This window comes from Danio rerio, chromosome 21 (assembly GCF_052040795.2).
Source record: "Danio rerio strain M-AB ecotype USA chromosome 21, GRCz13ab, whole genome shotgun sequence".
Classification (NCBI taxonomy): domain Eukaryota; kingdom Metazoa; phylum Chordata; class Actinopteri; order Cypriniformes; family Danionidae; genus Danio; species Danio rerio.
Genome location: NC_141041.1, coordinates 5,043,268 through 5,063,947, shown reverse-complemented (window position 1 = coordinate 5,063,947; position 20,680 = coordinate 5,043,268). Strand labels below are relative to the sequence as shown.

At 37.5% G+C, this 20,680-nt stretch overlaps 4 protein-coding genes across 5 annotated transcripts in view; 2 read left to right on the top strand and 2 right to left on the bottom strand.

Moving 5' to 3' along the window:
• Positions 1-20,318, bottom strand: part of LOC147838711 (serine protease HTRA2, mitochondrial-like) — a 35,807-nt gene extending 15,489 nt beyond the window's left edge. The window contains exon 1 of the mRNA XM_087300400.1: positions 20,277-20,318. The gene's annotated coding sequence lies outside the window, so the exon portion shown is untranslated. The remainder of the gene's footprint in view (positions 1-20,276) is intronic.
• Positions 1-20,680, top strand: part of cdk5rap2 (CDK5 regulatory subunit associated protein 2) — a 635,428-nt gene that overhangs the window by 245,430 nt on the left and 369,318 nt on the right. The window lies entirely within an intron of this gene.
• Positions 578-4,089, top strand: LOC147838713 (serine/threonine-protein kinase pim-2-like). The gene is made up of 7 exons (XM_087300528.1): positions 578-1,223; positions 1,733-2,176; positions 2,536-2,630; positions 2,805-2,855; positions 2,976-3,351; positions 3,652-3,825; positions 3,919-4,089. Exons 1-7 carry the CDS (start codon positions 938-940, stop codon positions 4,017-4,019), a joined length of 1,527 nt encoding a protein of 508 aa, XP_087156654.1. The 5' UTR covers positions 578-937; the 3' UTR covers positions 4,020-4,089.
• On the bottom strand, positions 4,338-11,021 carry LOC147838712 (serine protease HTRA2, mitochondrial-like). Of its 2 annotated transcripts, XM_087300554.1 has the most exons (7): positions 10,821-11,021; positions 7,742-7,901; positions 7,610-7,642; positions 5,923-6,031; positions 5,770-5,839; positions 5,017-5,112; positions 4,338-4,931 (listed from the first exon to the last, which is right to left on the bottom strand). In XM_087300554.1, the coding sequence occupies exons 1-7, from the start codon at positions 10,895-10,897 to the stop codon at positions 4,766-4,768; spliced, it is 711 nt and encodes a 236-aa protein (XP_087156680.1). In that variant the 5' UTR covers positions 10,898-11,021; the 3' UTR covers positions 4,338-4,765. The 2 variants fall into 2 exon arrangements, with proteins under 2 accessions (XP_087156680.1, XP_087156681.1); XM_087300555.1 differs by lacking the exons at positions 5,770-5,839; positions 5,923-6,031; positions 7,610-7,642; positions 7,742-7,901 and having other exon boundaries at positions 10,821-10,991.

The following is a 20,680-nucleotide window of genomic DNA, read 5'->3' as shown; positions in this document are numbered from 1 at the left end:
GAACGCTGTGATGGTGTTAGCATGTAGCATGTTCACACATAAAATAAGTACAGTTCGCAATTAAAACCATTACCTACCTTTTGTTGTAACTTAATAAAATCTACTGCAATTGATGTCAACAAAAATGTTTAATCCACAAGAATTTGATAATTATTCCTACCTGTTAGCGTTCACATCGGTTCAGTCCTTATATGTTAGGCTTGAGTGGGTTATTTTTTGCGAATGAATGTGTGGATTTAAATAAATTGTGAGAGTCGATTCATCCTTGACCTATTCATAAATACAAAAGTTGCTTTGTTGCTGAATAAATGTCTTATTCACTTAAGACAGTGTCCTACCACCACCTACTGGCGGTTTCAGGTAATACATGGATAACTTCATTTTGTTGCATATTTTTCTTTTTAATTTATTATTTGAAGCATTATTCATTTAAAAAGAATTCACAAGAATAACGAATTTATATAATCATAATATATAAAATATAATATAAACGATAATAATAATACTGTTAAAAATGATAAATAATTGATAATGAAAATATAAAATAACCGAAATGAGCTACTCAAAATAAATGAATCACACACACACACACACACGCACGCACGCACGCACGCACACACGTATAAATATATATAAACATGGCAATAATTGTAATAAAAAGTAAAACGCAGAAAAAGTTGTGCATGACAGAAAAAATACATAGGCCTAAGTGCAAAATTAATTTAATTAATAATTGGAAAAAATGTGTATATAAGCAGGTGGCTGTGTGAGCACATTAAGGCGAATGAGCCAGTCAGTCTAGCGCGGGCCTTCATTAGAAGTTTGTTGTGTTTTAAAAAGTCTCTACGTAATACCAAATGGAATTGTGGAACTCTGACATCATCGGTGACAGTATAAAGCTTTTTGACGTAGCAGAAACTCTCATTAGCTTCTTTGGATGTCTAGTAGTTCAGTACTTTCTGCGATTCAACAGTACAGTGATAAAATGGCATTTTCAAAACTGATTAACCGTCTGAAGAAAGCGTTTGGTGTTAAGTGTGCGAACGAACAACCGTGTGAGCCACTCGAACCCACCGGCAGCACGACAGAGAATCACCGTCATCTGATGACCGATGACCCGGCCGTCGCTGCAGGAAAACAGGCAGGGAGACAGAAAAAGAGGAAACTCAAATTGTCTCCCATCTTCTTCGCCTGTGTTTCCAGAAGAAGAGCTACTGTTGTTGGTAAAATAGATTTATGAGCACTTTTAATTACTAAAGCATACTGTTAAACACACCAAACACATCACATAAGTGTTTAAAGATCAGAAATGAACATTAACTGGAAGACATTTTAGAAAGATAGTTTCTTAAAGCCACAGTTCACATAAACAAGACAATTCTGTCATAATTTACTCCTTAAACCTGTTTGAGGTGCTTTCAGCCATTGACTTCCACAGTATTTTGTGTTCCTACAATGAAGGTTAATGGCTGCTGATTTCAGGGATTTTCTTTAGAATTTGTAGTTTTGTGTAAAAAACAGAAAAAATAAGAATTATTTGTATTAGGATTTTTTTATTTCAGTGAGCTTTGCCTTTAGATATATAGTTTACTTGTTTGCTAATTCAATGCAGAAAAACCTTGAAGATCATCAATAAAAACACATTGAGTAATGTTTCTGCAAATGATCTGTTCAAATATCTTGTCAAAAAGAGTTGTAGAGTCATATTAATGATGTTCCTTCCTCTCTTTAGATCAGCTATGTGTGCAGGAGATCCACGAACTTCACGCAGAGCCCATCAGTAGCTCTAAATTCTTCTGCACTGCTGTGAGCAACCTGGAGCTGGAAGTTCTCCAACCTCCAGCTCTTGATGATCCAGCAGACGAAGACTTGGACTCTAAACCTGAAGTGAACAGCTTTGACTCTGCAGTGGTCATTGAGAACGACTCTGCAGAGCTTCACTTCCCAGCAGACAATGAATCCTCCCTCAGCGAGGACAGCCTGGAGCAAGAGCTTGATAGTCCTCCAAGTTCACCATCCGATGAGGACAATGAACTTCCAGTGAGCCAGCAGCTCATAACAGATGACATCTGTGACTCCGCCCTGGATGAAAACTCGAACCCTTTACCGGATCAGGTCTCACAAGAGGACTCTGCTGTGAAGTCTACAGCAGATGATGGGACCTGCTTGGACAATAGTAAGTTTATTGCTGGAGTTCAGAACATTTGTTTAGGCTCATCAAACTTTGTAAAATTATACAGTTGAAGTCAAAATTATTCGCTCTCCTGTGATTTTTTTATTCATATTTTTTAAATATTTCCCAAATGATGCAGAGCAATAAAGTTTAAGTATTCAGAACTTTAAGCTGAACACTGGTATCTTGAAAATATCCAGTAAATATGATGTACTGTCATCACGACAAAGATAAAAGACATCAGTTATTAGAAATGAGTTATTAAAACTATCATGTTCTGAAATCTGACAATAATTCTGACTTCAACTGTTTGTGTTTTTATTTGGTTTATAATTTAATGACATTTTCTTCATTTTTAACAGATGACATCAGCTGCCGCTACAAACTCGGAAAGCAGCTTGGTGAAGGAGGTTTCGGCTCCGTGTATGAGGGGATTCGCATACCGGATGGTCTGCAGGTATTCATTTTTGTAGACTCAAATCCTCTGATGAAGTTCCCTGTTTAAAGAACATCATCAGAGCTTTCATTGTTTGGACATTTCTGCTGACGAATGAATCCTCTGTTCAGGATTTATGACTGAATGAAATGATCTCCGTGCACATGTTAATTGTTCAATTGTTCCTTTAAACAGGTGGCAGTTAAATTTGTCCAGAAGACCCCAAATATGCAAGATGTCAGCTCTGTGAGTAGACTACACTTTCTGTTCGCTGTGTTCAGTTTATAAAGTCTTATATTTATTATAGACCACAGGCTGTGGTCAGAAACCCTTGTTTGAAAACCAACATTATTATTTTGTTTTCAGTCATGTGACCAGCCACTTCCTCTAGAGATCACCTTGGCAAACATGGCCAGCGGTGGCTCCAGGTGTTCGAACATTATTCAGCTTCTGGACTGGCAGGTCTTTGAAAATCATTATGTCATGGTGATGGAGCGGCCTAGTCCAAGCATGGACCTGGAGGCATTCCTTGAAGTCAGCGGAGGAGTCCTCAGTGAGAAAACAGCACATACCATCATGAGGCAAGCTGTTTATGCGGCCAACGTGTGCTGTTACCGCGGGGTGTTCCACCGGGACATTAAGCTTCAAAACCTGCTGGTGAACCCCGACACACTGGAAGTCAAGCTGATCGACTTCGGGTGTGGAGACTTCATGATGGAATCAGCCTACAGTATCTTCTCTGGTAGGTGTTTTGAATAGTGTGGTCAAAAGTATCGACTTCGGTACCAATCGATTCTGACATTTAACAAGTCAATTTGAGCGCTGTTAAACACCACTGATTGGCCATTGGTGTTCACATGCTCAGCAAATATGACTGTGATGAGTGTCGGTATCGATTGGTAGTTGATACTTTTGACAACACTAGTTATGAATGTGCATAAGCATTTTTAATATACGTATTGAAAGCTGGTTAATTAGCACAGCTGAAGCCCATCTGGTATATATATTCAACATGATGCTAAACTAAACGTCTCTCCTCCAGGCACAGAAGCGTACATCCCGCCAGAGTTTTATGAAAAAGGATGCTACCGGGCCAAACCAGCGACGGTCTATTCTCTTGGGGTTCTTCTGTTCACAATGCTCCATGGAGAATTCCCATCAGCGTATGACCTGTACTACCTTCAACATGACTGGTCCAAATTTACCCTCTCTCAAGGTGAGATGTTCATCAAAGAACAATTAAGCAAAAACGGTATAATAATAATAATAATAATAACAATAACCTCACCTCTCCATTTCTTCTTCACAGAATGCTGTGATATGATGAGGGCTTGTCTGCATGAGAATCCAGAGTGCAGAATTCCTCTAGAAGAGATGCCTTACCACGACTGGTCCATGCTGGAGTTCTGAGTCACATTAGCAGAATGTTTTGTATATTTGATTTTTGTACATGTCTGTAATAAAGATATATTTTATTGAACTCACTTGTGTTGTGGCTTATATTGTGATCTAGCCCCAGTGTTGTCAGATTGTGTGGATTTAAAATGGTTTTGTATGGGGTGACAAAAACTTGGCATGAGGTTTGAACAGCATCCAGTCCTTTCCAACACACACTGCAGTTGACACTGGCGTCATTACGGCGCACTTTTAGAAATACACTTTTTCAGAATGCTGTACAGCGCTGACCCAAAACCTAAACATATCAGTCACTGCGACATCAGCAAATCATCCATAAATATTCCAATGGTTTATTGTGAAATCAGAGCTGTTCAGAAAAATGTATTAAAATACAAACGTCGTAACATGAGAATGTGAGACTCAATACAAAACATCAGCATTTTCACAATAAGAGCACCCAGTTTTATTAAGGTCGTTGAGTGTTTGTTGCCATCGTGACAATCCTAAACAAAATATTCAGTGATATTCCTTCAAATCAATACTGATAGTGTAGTTTGCGCAGACACACTGAGGTTTATCCAGTGTACAGAAGTCTGAATCATCCACATTATTTCATACGCTTCCAGAAACACGTTTACTACACGAATGTCCAGCGTTTGCTAAAACTCTTTAGATGATTCCTTTCCTACAACATCTCCAACTATGACAGCTTCTCATTACTCACCATTTCTTAATCTTACTAAATACTTGACTTGATGTCACTCTGTGGACTCTGGGGTCATGTGCAGCATGAGCAGGTCGGCCCCCCGGCGGACCACCACATTTAAGCTTTCGCTGGTCCTCACAGCATTATATATCTCCTCCGACGTGTTCACCTTTACCCCATTGATCTCAATAATAACATCTCCTGGCTTCATTCCGGCTCTGCAAAACAGAAAACAGGAAATGACATCATCAATAGGATGCCTTAATCAACAGCTGATAACATCATGTTCAGAGAGCAGCACACCTGTTGGCTGGAGATCCTACAATCACACGGTGGATGAGAACTCCATGAGAAACATCAGGGAAGGACGGGTCTCGCATCCTTAGCTCTTCGATTATACTGAGGAGGGGAAAAAGAGAATTTAAAGATAATAAAAGACTCACTTCAGTGCAAAGTTTACGGTTTAAGGATTGATTGATAAATAGATAAGGTAGATAGATAGATTCATAGATAGATTGATTGATTAATTGATAGTTTAATAGACAGATCAGCAAAACAATCAATATTACATTTGCTTCAACCAAAAACACTTCAATGTCTGCGGTTTAATTACTCTTGCTAATAACATAGTAAAAACATCTGAAAAGCATTATTCCAATAAAACATTTGTTTTTAAGTTGTTTCTTTCTGTCACTGCAACACAGAAAGGCCTTTGTCCTGCCCTTACATTTCAGGTAAATCTAGACAAGGTTGACTGTGATTGGCCACTTCTCATATCATTTAAATCACTGCTTCGGAATCACGGTAGTTTGTGCGGGTATTTTTGCATTAAATTGTCACAAAAATTCACAAACATTTTTATTTTTCGGGCGTGAAAATTGCATACAAATTCTCCTTGATAAATTAAGCACTTTTCAACAGAACAAGCCAATTTTCCAGGTATTCCAGCACTTGAATTTCTAAGAGCCAAATCTAGTGGCATATAACAAAAATCTGTAGATTCCATAATGTATGAATTTTGCTCTCCTGTAAAATTGTAATAAAAGTGTTTGGCACCTGGGGGTCAAAGTCAACATCATCACTCCAATGTAACGCCTTTTCCATCCCGATTCTCCAAACCAAGACTCTGAAAAAAAGACCCAATAACCATCTGTCAGTGAAAAAAATGATGTCACAGACAAAAGCAAGCAGCTGTGAGGTCATTCTTACTCTGTTTGTCTGCAGATCGGTCAAGGAAGAAACGGACTCTGTCTGAGGGAATAGCGAAGGAAATCCCTGCTGTCACTTTCATGGTATTAATGCCGATGACCACACCATCCTGAAGAGTACAAACATGATACATCAGTTTATTACATAAGGCTAGAGTATGGCCAGTACAATACAATATTGATGAACATTTGAAAACAATTCACGTTCTTTATATGACAGTCATGAAGTTCTGTGTTGCTCTGAAGGTTCAGCAATCTGTAGTCAACTACTAAATGTGCACTAATAACTTTCTCCTTCACATTATTGTACAAGGAGGGTACCACCGTAGCTGTGAGATACGTTCTACTTGGGATTTCGTAGTGTGGTTCTAGCACACTAATTAAATGCCTAAAACCAGAGTTTTCTACCCCTGAAAAAGGTTGCATGTCTGTGGCTATAAATACTCCTACTCTAATACTCCTACTATTATGCCTACAATTGTCTTTGCTTGTGTTGAGTTAATTGGAAGTTTTATTCCAAATGAAGACAGGAGAGTAGTTTGTGTTTCACTTGTCGGTTTAACAGATAAAGTAATGATTTTGTGGACATCAGTAATCTAACTATTTGCCTTAATCTGATTAAAACAACAATATGATTAAGGTGTTTGCATGAGTTGCTTTTTGAATGTTCCTTTCATGATCCCGTTTTACATGTTAAAGCACATAATACGATTAACGTCATTGTGTCACCACGCTATCCACGTTTTCTTCCGGAGTGTCATGTAATTTTGGGGAGTTTCATTCTTAATTTGTCGACTTTAACTGCAGTTTGGCACTTTCATTTTCATTCAAGAACATTTCATGCGTGCCCCCCACGACAAACGACATATTGGATCCGAGGAACTGCTAGAAGAGTGTAGTTTTAAAGGCCTACTTCGCCATCTGAATAACAAGGTACACCAATTGCTTACTTACCAAATCCGTAGAGACAGGACAATCAACGCGAACTGGATTTGCGTTTTTTTTTATAGGAAGACGAGTGGCAAATCTGGATTTCACCATTTATAATACAAAAAGCTCTCGGGTAAAAATGTTCCTTACAAACATTTTTGTTGCGTGTTAGAAGACCACTGTAGTCCACAAATGTGGGTCCTTTCTCACTGCGGGAAAATGAAAACAAATCCTTTGTTGTGGCACGTTTATAAACAACACTGACGACCCATGTCTCCGAACAATTCTTCTTCTTCCACTTGTTTTATTTACAGTTAGCAACACAACGTGGCGTCTATTGGAATACTTTAACAGGTAGTTTTTGAAGCTATCATGCATATTAATAAAGCTGCACCTCATTCACAATAGAGCGAGCTGATTGGTTCGTCTTTCTCTTGAATTAATGATGAAAGCTCAAAGACGTCACATTGTACCCGCCGGTACAGACAGCCAGTCTCCATGCTGGAACTTACACAAGGAGCTCGTGGCCTTGACGTAGCTTCAAAATTTATTTTCAAACCGGAAGAACGAATTTGTTCGAAATAACGCAAAAACAACCAATTTTCTCTTTTATTGTGAAATATATGTATCCTAATAGTGTTTTTAGCAGCGTGGAACATATATATGATTATTGACATCTCAAAAATGTGTTTCGGTGTTTCGTGACCCTTTAAACCAAAAGGCAGAAGCAGTTTTTTGAGTAAATGTCAGCGACTCACCAGGTTTATGAGAGGCCCTCCTGAATTTCCAAACTGTAAAGCAGAATTGTGATTGAGTGATGGAATGCAATTCATTAAATGATGACATACATTTTTTTGCATGCAACACCACCCAGTTTCCAGTGCTCTTACATCTATGGTAGCGTCCGTCTGGAAGTAGTCCATGTTGGAGTTGGAGAGACCCAGTTCTTTACTGCCTCTTTGTGCAGAGCTGACGATTCCAGATGTGATGGTGTTTTTAAGAGAAAAGGGGCTCCCCATGGCAACCAAGACGCAACGTTGGTAGAGGATTCTGGGACAAGACAGAGAACACAATGACACTATGTCAGACTATATGGCCATGTACTAGAACTGTGGTAAAAGAAAACTGTGAAAAATCAATTGCAAAAATGGCCTTCCAAACATAAAAGCCTCCTCTGTTACTGTTGGTTTACCTAAAATTGTTGACTATAATATTCTGTAGTTGCTGTAATATTACTGCGTTTAAAAATCTGAGGATACAAAACCAAATGTCACTAAGGTTATCACAATTTCGAGTTTATTTCCATATTTGTATGCGGCCGTTCCTCCTGAAATATTACAGTGTGTATGTAGCCTAAATACAGTATAAACAGATTAATGGGTTAACACCAGGGCTTGACATTAACACCCACCAACCGCAGGTAGACTTTAGCTGTGGCGGATTAGAAAGCCACTCCCACTAGCCACTTTGGCTGGTCGAAAATCATTTTTAAATTGTATTTTTTTTAAAAGTAGGGTTCAACAATAAGGATGAACCTCTAGAAATGAGAAGCAGCCCGACTGACAAAAACAACTGTTCACGCAAGCAAAAGAAAGCAGATGAATACAGAATGTTATGTGATGCGCGCAATTTTTTAAAAGCGTGCACGATCCCATTGCCCTGCGTGAAGCAACCTTGACTGGAAACACAATGCTGCTATCGGTTCTGTTTGAAATAGACTTCACAAAAAGCGATACACATCCACCATTTTCAAGAGCTCGAGATAAAAAAAAAGAAGGTATTTTATGTATGCAGCAGCAGTTTCAGCTTTAGCTTTAAACAATCTTTGAACAGATTATTAATGGGCCTAACGTTAACTGTGTGCGTTTGATCATCCTTTTATTATTGCACACGGTATGTTTTTCACCTGCTTTCTTTTTGTTAATATGGTTTAATTATCATTCTTTTCAGTAACATTGATTTAATAGATTAAATTTAATGTATAGTTAACTGCTGATCTGAGACCTTGGTCTTGGAGCTAGGACAGACTACTTTTCATAGTTTTAGACAGGCTACATGACAATAATTGTTATTTAAGTTTTATTTAATAAAAAGTGTATGCATATTATAACATATATTTCGCTAGTTTTTAAAATTTTAAAATTATTTAACATTTTTGGCTAAGAAATATTAATTAATTAATTTATTTATTTATTTTCCAGTGTGGTCAGAGAAAAAATTGGTACAACCTTAATGTTGAGCCCTGAAATAATTACAAAGCAACACCATGAAACCACTACAGCTCATGCTCATTGAGCAAAGTCATACACAACACATCTAAATCAAGTAATTTTGCAAATATATTTTCCCAACAACAAAAGTGAAAATGGCGAGTGGCTAGTAAAGTTGAAAAACTACTAGCCATAGAGGCTGGTGATCAAAAAAGTTAATGTAGAGCCATTAAAATATTAAAAATCATATTGACCTCACACTTTTAATGTACTAACAGTGACACAATTTTGATTCTATAGGTTCAATTCTTAAGTGAACAAAGTTTAAAAAGAAATTACTCATTTTATAAAGACCTTTTACTAAAAAGGTAAATTAATGAAATAAAATAAGTCCTTGCTCTTACCATATAAAACTATGACTCAATAAAAACAATGATGCACCGATACCATCTTTTTGGAACTGATTCGATTTCGATCCCAAAATTGTGAGTATCGACCAATACAGATCCGATCCTGATACTGTGCCATTTTTTTAAGCATAATACAGTTTCTATGGTGATGTGGTCCAGCTTATGTTTACTTTTTTAATAGTAAGATTTTTCTTTGAACTCTGCAACAGGCTACCACTATTGACTCTAATCAAAACACAAACTGGTCTGTTAAATAAACTATTGATATAAATAAAATTACAGTCAAATATTCAGTTTTCAGAGCAGCCGGTACTAGGCTAAATAATTTTCTGTTAATTAAAATCTATATTGTGCCTGTCAGTTTCACTTTTATTAATTTAATCAACAACTTTGACCACAATGAGCCAGGCTTACAAACTACCCTAAAAGTATTCCCCTCGAAAGAATAAACTCAGTCGGAAGGATGAGAAAACAGAAACTTTTAATGTTACAGAATAATTTTACAGAGCGGCACACGTCACATCAGCCGGTGTGTGAATGAAGTGCTTGATGCATCACTGAGACACCGTGCAGTCCTCCGTTATCTGCAGACACTTCCAATCCAGAACAGCAGTAAAAAGGGAAGAAATCAGTGTGTTAAGGATCTGTCCAATGTATTATTGAGCCTTTTCTAGTTTTAAATTTCAGGTAGGCCTACTTTGTGTGTGAAGAGCAGGTAATAACCCACTCAGTTCCAGTGTTGCGAATGCGATCTGCTGATCTAACTGCTACATGATTTAGAAACAGAAATGAACTCGTCGTTTCAAGTCGAAATGAACCAATATAATATATATTATATTATAATAAATTAATATAATGTAATATAATAAATTAATATTTATTTAAATTAACAGGAACAAATAGTGTTGGAGAAAGTTTTTCATGTTGTCATGAACGTGACACGCAGTTTGAATTGTAAATAAACGGAGAATGATTGACAGGCGCAGCGGAGGGAAGCGCAGAACTGAACATGAATTTAACCATGTGAATATTGATCTGCACTTCACATTAAACTATAGAATGGCTTCAAAACATTTGGGATACAGTAGGCCAACAAGACAACTTTCTACCGTCTTATAAAAGGCTACCTTTCTGGCTTTTGTTTGCTTATAAATTACACAGAATATAGAGCACGTGCAAGATGGGATTTGGATCGGTACCAGCTGGCTGATACCCGATCCAGTAAAAATATGCAGTATTGAACCAATATCCAATCCAAGTATCAGGATCGATGCATCCCTAATTAAAAAATAAAATATCCCCAAAATATTAAATATGTTAACAGTACAACCTCAAAGCTCCGTCTGTACCTTAACATTGATTTTGATGGTGGCGATGTCTGCAGCCTGATCCACATCCTGAACTGTGGCGTTGTAAGTCTCACCATTGGTCAGTTTGACACGAACACCACGCTTGTTGACCACATGGGCATTTGTCACTATCAGGCCATCACTAATTATTATAAAGCCAGAGCCATTCGAGATGGGAACCTCACGGATAGAAATGTTGTACTTTGATAGTCATTGGCTGCTAATATGATTTCGCTATTTAGAGTTTGCAAATAATACTTTTATGAAATTATATTATTAAGGGGAAAGTCTGAATCTGCGAATATAAAACCAACTTTACTTCTATAAAATATGCTGATAACCACCTTTTTGCTAATTATTGTTTATATTTGTTTTGTTGGGTTTCAGACAGATACTTTATTTTGTAAATTGATATTGACATACATATACACATGAAGACTTTTTTTCTTTATCACATCTCAATATAGAATACTGGGAGCCTGCCTGTGCAAACTGGAACTTAAACAACAGTAAGTACTGTACATCTATTTGTTTCTCAATATAGTAACGTTACTTTTAATACAAAATGTGTCACATGTTTAGTTGCTAGCTAAATTAAAGATTTGTTTCCATTTTTATCAAACCATTTAGTAGGGTTTTTTATCTTTGTTTATAATATTTTTGAGCAGATTGGGGTCTGTCATGGGTCAGACATTTTGTAATACAATATTTAGTATTGGGATACATGCATTTGTCTATGTATTAAATGTCTTTTTCCCCATTTCATGTTGCCTAAATATTTTTTGTATAAATAAATCCAGAGGATGAAACAAAATGCACAGCAACAACCAGAGTGAGCCAGAAGAAGGCAGCAGAAGTTATGACGAGAATGACAACCATGAACAACAGAGTGTTTTCCTTCTTTCACCGGCTAACTGAGAACTTGGATTAGGTGAGACACTCTTAATAGTTGTATCAGCATTCAGTCTGTTTTAGTTTATTAGGAATACCTAAAACAAATAGTCTATTCTGTCCTGCAGTGAATCACCCCATCACAAATGCTACAATGTTCTAGTGGTCATGGAGGAGTGGAGAGTGAGAGATTGATTCCTGAAAGACACACGTGATCGATGAGTATCCGCAATGATCCAGTGGGCTAGCCTGACCACCTGCCGTTAACCTTTCAAGTCTCTGGTGCCTAGACTGCGGCTTTGCACAAGTTTGGCTAGAGGAGAACTGGTCGTGGCCAACTGAGCCTGGTATCTCTCAAGAGCTTTTATTCTACACTTTTGTCAGTTGTTGAAGTTTGTTCCATGCCAATGTCGCCACTGGCTCGCTCGGCTGGATTTACTCTTCAGTGTTTGGACTTTCAGCAGTGATATTTACAACTTCAACTCTGAAAACTGGACTGAAGCAGCTTCAATTTACAAGAACTTCTATGTTAAGCTGTTTTGACATCATTGATCTACATTGTAAAAGTGCAATAGAAATTAAAGCTGCAAGCAGCGATGATAGGGACCTCGCACCCGGGCTCACCGCCGCCCGGTGGCCTCAGGATGACAGAGAACAGCGAACAACATTAATTTAAGCCGATATATATAAAAAACCTGAGAAAAACACAGATATATCTCGAACTTCCTCCTGTCAGCAGGTGGCGCTATAACTGTTACTCAAGATTGTTATGTAGATGCCTTCAGTAGAAGAGTCTTATCAACCGTATGCATTTTCAGGCAGATCGGACGTTGTTTGCCTGAGTTATAAGCCAAATTACCTTCTGGCAGCAGGTGGCGCTATGACAGACTCAATATTTTTATGTAGATGTCTTCAGGAGAGGATTTTAATCAACCATGTGATGTTTCAGGCAGATCAAACATTGTGTGGCTGAGTTATAAGCCAAAATTCCTTCTGTCAGCAGGTGGCGCTATGACTGTGACTCAAGATTGGCATGTAGATGTCTTCTGGAGAGGAATCTTATCAACCATGTAAAGTTTCAGCCAGATCGGACATTGTTTGGCTGAGTTATAAGTAATTTCCTGTTGTCAGCAGGTGGCGCTATGACTGTGACTCAATATTGGCATGTAGATGGGTTCAGGAGACGACTTTTATCCACCATGTGAAGTTTTAGGCAGATCAGACATTGTGTGGCTGAGTTATAAGCCAAACTACCTTCTGCCAGCAGGTAGCGCTATGACTGACTCAATATTGTTATGTGGATGTGTTCAGGAGAGGACTTTTATCAACCTTGTGAAGTTTCAGGCAGATCGGACATTGTGTGGTTGAGTTATAAGCATTTCCTGTTCCATGGCGAAGCGTTGAGGTTTGTCATGCCGCCACGGACACGCCCCTCTGCAAAAACTCTAGATCTTCACAATATATCATTGCTAGAGCTTTCAAATAACATCACTCAAATTTGGTGCTGATATAATAAAGTTTGCGGAAGGAGTATATTACAATGTAAAACGTCATTTCCTGTGGCCAGCAGGTGGCGCTATAACTCTATCCGGATATCATTATATAAACGTATTCAGGTCAGGACTGTTATCAAATGTGTGAATTTTTAGGCAGATCGGATAATGCATGCCTGAGTTATAACGACTTCCTGTTTTGTGGCGAATCGTCAACGTTTGCGAGGCCGCCACGGACACGCCCATCGATGAAAACTCTAAAGCTTCGCAATTTAACATCGCCAAGGCCTTTAGATGACAAAACCCAATTTTGTGTCGATCGGATAAAATCCCTAGGAGGAGTTCGTTAAAATACAACGCCTGGAAATGGCAAAAACGCCACTTTTTCGCCGCAGGAAGTTAAAAATATCCGACTTCCTGTTGGGTTTGAGATATGGCTCCAAGAGACTTTTTCGTATGTTTTGGCATGTTTGAGGTGTGTGCCAATTTTCGTGCATGTGCGTGATTCGTGGATCGGGGGCTCGTCCGATTAGTTTTTGTAGGTGGCGCTGTCGAGTCATTTTGCCACGCCCACTTCATTATTGTTATGAGGATGTGTTCAGGAGATGACTTTTATCAACCATGTGAAGTTTGAGGCAGATCGGACATTGTGTGCTTGAGTTATAAAGACTTCCTGTTCCATGGCGAAGCGATGAGGTTTGTCATGCCGCCACGGACACGCCCCTCTGCGAAAACTCTACATCTTCACAATATGTCATCGCTAGGGCTTTCAGATAACACAACCCAAATTTGGTGCTGATACGAAAAAATTTGTGCGAGGAGTTTGTTACGATGTAAAACATGTCATTTCCTGTGGCCAGCAGGTGGCGCTGTAACTGTATCTGGATATTGGCATGTAAACGTGTTCAGGTCAGGACTCTTATCAAACGTGTGAATTTTGAGGCAGATCGGATAATGCATGCCTGAGTTATAATGACTTCCTGTTTTGTGGCGAATCGTCAAAGTTTGCGAGGCCGCCACGGACACGCCCATCGACGAAAACTCTAAAGCTTCGCAATTTAACATCGCCAAGGCCTTTAGATGACAAAACCCAATTTTGGTGTCGATCGGATAAAATCCCTAGGAGGAGTTCGTTAAATTACAACGCCTGGAAATGGCAAAAAAGCCACTTTTTCGCCGCAGGAAGTTAAAATTATCCGACTTCCTGTTAGGTTTGAGATATGGCTCCAAGAGACTTTTTCGTATGTTTTGGCGTGTTTGAGGTGTGTGCCAATTTTCGTGCATGTGCGTGATTCGTGTATCGGGGGCTCGTCCGTTTAATTTTTCTAGGTGGCGCTGTCGAGTCATTTTGCCATGCCCACTTCCGAGACCCATATCAACCTGCTATTTACACCGCGTTTGGTGTGTGTGCAAATTTTCATGAGTTTTCGGGCATGTTTAGACCCTCAAAAATGCCCCGATAGGGGGCGGAATAATAATAATAATAATAATAAAAAACGGAGCAATTCCAATAGGGCCTACGCACCGTTTCGGTGCTCGGTCCCTAATAAAGATGAATTGCATTTGATTAATAAAAGGACTGAGCCGAAAAGAAAATAAACGAATAAATGAATAAAGTATTTTTGTGAGGCTTTTAAATTAAACTCAATAACATAAATTAATAGTGAAATCAATAGTAAAAATAAAAATGATTCCATCATTTACTCACCCTCTGCATATTTGAACTCGTTATGAGTTTCTTTCTTCTGTTAAACACAAAAGAAGACATTTTCAATAATGCTGAAAACCTCTAGCTATTGACTTCTATTGCAGGAAAAATAACTACTATGGAAGTCAATGTTCATGTTTTCAGCATTATTAAAAATATCTTCTTTTATGTTCAACAGAGTAAAAAAAACTCATCAGAAATGATGACATAAGTTTCCTTTTTGGGTAAACCACACAACTACTTGCAAATATGCTCATGTTACATTCCCTCGAGTTAGACAGTTCAGTTTATTCTTCTTTTTTTTTTTTTTACAGAGCCCCTATTATGGGTTTTTGAGAATGACCTTCCATGTATTGTGTAACACAGCCCTAAGTGAAGTGAATTATTCAGCTAAGACTTAAATCTGCAAGTGTGCAGTGTTTAAAACTGTTGATTCATTTATAAAAGAGTCAACTCGCAGTGCTTCAAATGAATCGTCTTGATAACGAGTCTTTACCTGTGCCGGCGTGACCAGGAAATGGAACTTAAGCCCCGCTCAGGGCCGGATTTACCAATGGGCCTTATAGGCACAGGCCCAGTGGCCTGTGCGCACTTGGGGCCCCTGCGAGGGGGGAGAAGAAAAAGACAATTTCGGGGTGTTTTTTTAGGCTAACTGCAAATAGCGCACCTAGTTGGAATAAGCTATTCATGCTTTCCGCCTATCGATGCTTGATTGACAGAGACAACAAGAGTAAAGAGCAGGGCCAGACGGAATCTGCGGACGTTTTTTGCTATTTCTGTGGAGAATTTTGGTAAAAATCTGCGGATTTCTGTGCAATTATTTTGGGAGTATCCAGCGGAGTATCATAACTTACACCTTAATATATTAAATAAAAAGTAATAAATTACTGAATAAAAACTGAATAAATTCAGATTTACACATTTACTCAAGTAAATAAACAGAATTAATGATAGGCTAAAGATCTGTGAAAAATCTGTGGAATTCTGCGGGCGCAGATTCCGTGTGGGTCTAAAGAGTTATGCAGCATCACAGCCTGAGTGGCGTACCTCGTAATGTGCACAGCAACATCTTTTGACACAATTGATTATCAACCCGGTTCGAATTCACCATCTGCTGAACTTGTGCTACTTTTTTTCTCCCCATTACATATCAGATTAGAAATATATTTATTTTTAACAGGAAGGAAACATTTTTAATAAATAATGCAAATGCGATATAAAGTCAAGTGCCTCGTGGGTATTTAATAATGTTTAGCCTTAATAAAGGTGCCTCCTTCTCTGTAAAAACTATATTGCTCAGACAACTGTATTTCATCTGAGCAAAAAAATCACATATGACTATTATTATTATGTTTAAATTGTCTTTCTTTCTTTAACTAAACAGAATGCTGTAATTGGTCAAGTGTGGAAACATCAGTTTTGAAATAACCCGCACTTAACTGAGCGGACTGTAGTGTAACGTTAGTATTTATCATGTATCAAAAATGAGTGGACAAGTGGATTTAGCAAACGCGAGAGAAAGAGGAGAGGAGGCATCTTTATTGAGGCATTTTCCATACACACCTTCTTCAAACAGACCCATGATCAGGAGGATGAGGGTATAGAAGAAGACGTTATGGTAACGTTAGATCAGTAAGCTAGCATTAACCAGGCGGAGGAGGCTAACAGCAGCGCAGCGCGGACTGGATTCATCGTGAGAGAAACAGATAGAAAAAGGAGAGAGAGAGGGAGAGAGAAAGGCCCCGAAGAGGAGAGAGACCGGAGAGGAGAAGAGGTATAGTGTGTGTGATTTTCGGATACTTTTAGGTTTATAATCAAGTTGATCTATGCTGTTTGCCAACTCTTCATCACGAGAAGAGTAGAGAGAATACAGGGAGAGGAAGAGAGAGACAGTAAATCATTAATAAGTGTGTGTATTATTGGAGAGGCATTGTGTGATATAGCCTATGCCATGCAAACAATATGCTCTATCAGTTTGTAAAAGCTCTACATTAAAACTACCCTTAAAAAATGATATATAGTACTGTTTCAGTGAACTTGTACAAGTATACTAAAAAAACATTCATTTTATTAGTATTTTTATTCAATGCTTTGAAAAATAAGTTAAATCTTTGTAAACACATATGTACTATATATCATTTATTTAAATATGTGGGCAACAAATTATAGATTCATTTTAATAAAAAATATTATATTATTATTATTTTTTAAATTCAACTTTAGGGGTAGGGCCAGGTAGGGGGCCTTATAAGATAATGTGCCCAGGAGCTCCTGAGTTCTTAATCCGGGCCTGGACCCGCCTATTTGTTGCACGCGCAATCCCGGGAAAATGTTAAAAAAACAAGCCCCGCCCACAAACACAGTAGCAAAGAAAAAGAAGAAGGACACTGCAGCAGACGCCAGTTGAATCATGTTGCGAAGACGCTGTGCTCTGAAGTGTGAGGGGAAAGTTAGTGTTATTTTCTCTACTCAAAGATGAAACAGTGAAGAGTCAGTGGTTGAGGTTTATTTTGGCAAAAATACCTCAACATTACAGCCCAGGCTTGTGCTGTGTTCCTGTCATTTTTCTGATGAGTGCTTTAGATCAGAAAAGTCTGTTGACGTATGGGACTTTGTCAGAGCTCGACAGGAACTTTACAGTACACAGTTTATGGATCAGTTTCTTCCTCTATTTCACAAGTGTAAGTATGTGCAATTAAAATGGTTGCCTCTTTGTTTTCTCTACAAATTATGTATTTAATTGTTTTTTGCTACTTATAACCGCTTGTAGTGAATCTGGTTAACTCTTTATATTCTCATATCACGTCTAATGCCATGATGAAAATGCGATGCATGCCGCTTTGTTTACGGATTTAAATGCGTTTGCATTTAAATGCACAATCCTCTGGCACTTGTCGTTGCTATGGCCATCATCAGTTTCCGGGATAAATAACAAAACGGGAGGGTGGCGGGAGATGGGTCTGAAATTACGGGAGACTCCCGAAATAAAAACGTGAGTGTTGGCAGGTATACTCACACATACACTCTGCACTCTGACTACTTCAATATTGTTGATAAGCCATGGTGGCCATTTCTCTCCATCTCACGCTAAACGCTGTTGACCAATCACAACAGAGTACAATAGGACCAATCAGCGCAGATTAGCATCGCGTTAGGGAGGGGTGTAGAAACAAATTAATTGCTAAATAATCATATGAGAGTCGCTGCCATAATTTGGTAAAAATAAATGCATATTCTAAGACAATGAAAGTGTTCTTTGACCTTGAATGCACATCAGCCTGTTGTTGGAGACCCCCCCCACCCCCCCACCCCCCACCCCCCAAAAGTTTTTAAAGTAAAACTTGACTCTTGTGTAGTTAAATTATGCACCAAGACTGATGGAAATGAATAGCTGCTATGTTCGAGCTTGACCTGGCTAGTAACTATACCTATACGCCTCTCGGGAAGTATACATGGGCATTCTGTTTGAATGGGTAAATCAAATTCTTCAAAACTGCTTGCCAAGATTACGATTACATTACATATTATGAATAACCAATAAAATTGAACAGTAACTGTCCTTTTAGTTTCATTTATAAATGTCCATATCACACAATATCTGCAGAAACTCACATCTAGTCCAAGCCCCTCCCCTGGAGAATTGTCATTCTATACTGATCGCTGATTGGCTCATGTACTAAATGGTGGGCTTTATTTGCCATATATCAATCACTGATTGGCTCCTGTACTAGAAGGCGGGGCTTCATTCGCCATAATGACTGTTTCACTTTTCCCAGTCAAAAGTATACGAGTGACACGTCATGTGTATTCTATAATCTTTGCTATACTCTCATTCTGCAGTAATAATCAAGGATTTTGGACTATTTGTTAGACCCAGAGATCAGCTGAACGGATTAAATTTATCAAACACAACAGTTTAACTCTGAGTGACTTGAAAAATGAGCCTTTTTGCCAAAAAGCCTTCCTTTAAATACGTCATAATTAATATAAAACAAAAAAAAGTATATTGTTTCCTTTCATAACTTAAATTACAGTCAATGTAACTGCATAGAGACTCAAAATGTGTGTGTGTGTGTGTTTTTTATAATCAGTGAGGGACCACTGACTTCTGAAAATATCACAAGAACGCAAGCATGTTTGGAGTAAATGACGAAAGAATTTTCACTTCTGGCCTTTTAATGATTCCTCTCTCTACAGCATATCTCCAAATTAATCAAAAATCAACCCTGAAACCTGTTTCCAAAAATCATCAGAAAATTTACAAGTACAAAACATTTTTGTGAATTTTTATTATTATTATTATTTATTATTAAATATATTGCAGGGATAGTAGTACCTGTGTAATATTTTGAAATGAATTTCTTCTACCTGATTTGGGCGTAAAAATGTATTGTTGACCAAATATCATCAATAAATGGGAAAGAAAAATATCGTTTCCATTTCAAAATGTCTTTCAGGAAACATGTTCCACCAATGCGTAAAGCACTTTGAGTGTGCAGGAAACGTGCTATATAAATGTAAGGAATTATTATTATTAATTATTATTTATTTATTTCTATGTGAAACACTTTCATGAGCCCATTTAGCCAATAAGACAAAAACATAGTTTTACTAAAGTAAGCTTACATTTATCCTCAAAAAATAAACCTGACTGTATTTTTGTAGTAAAGTCGAGGTTAATTGTGTTAAATATGCCATTTCAGCCCGCAGAATGGCATTTCAAACTGTGGCCTAACAAAAATATAGAAAATAAATATCGAGTTTCTGTAATATAAAACTAAATAATTCCTCTCCCTGTATAGTTCCTAAGGTTATCTAGACAGAAACAAATGTAAGTTAATTTTAACAGAATCACTCAAATAGCAATTAATCTGACTGATGTTAACGTTAAATGTTTGATCAAGCTTTTAAGTAAAACAATAGATAGTTTAAAGTTACAGTACCGTTAATATAACATTAATATTTACATTACAGTTACATTAAGTTGCATCAATGTTAGCATTAGCATCAAATGCTAATCAGCGCTACTAGCCTGTGACATACAGTAATAAACGTTAGATGTAATTACACTGACTTAAATATTCATTTGTTTAATTTGTAATTATTTATTTTATTTATGTTATTTTTTCTTTTTAATTCGCATTTTTCACTTAGTGAAGGCGGGGACTGTTGACTAACGTTAGTAGCTCTAAATTAGTTGACTGGAATGCTGTGACGGTGTTAGCATGTAGCATGTTCACACATAAAATAAGTACAGTTCGCAATTAAAACCATTACCTACCTTTTGTTGTAACTTAATAAAATCTACTGCAATTAATGTCAACAAAGAGGTTTAATCCACAAGAATTTGATCATTATTCCTACCTGTTCACATCGGTTCAGTCCTTATTTAGGCTAGAGTGGGTTATTTTTTGTGAATGAATCTATGATTTAAATGAATTGTGAGAGTCGATTCATCCTTGACCTATTCATAAATACAAAAGTTGCTTTGTTGCTGAATAAATGTCTTATTCACTTAAGACAGTGTCCTACCACCACCTACTGGCGGTTTCAGGTAATACATGGATAACTTCATTTTGTTGCATATTTTTCTTTTTAATTTATTATTTGAAGCATTATTCATTTAAAAAAGAATTCACAAGAATAACGAATTTATATAATCATAATATATAAAATATAATATAAACGATAATAATAATACTGTTAAAAATGATAAATAATTGATAATGAAAATATAAAATAACAAAAATGAGCTACTCAAAATTAAT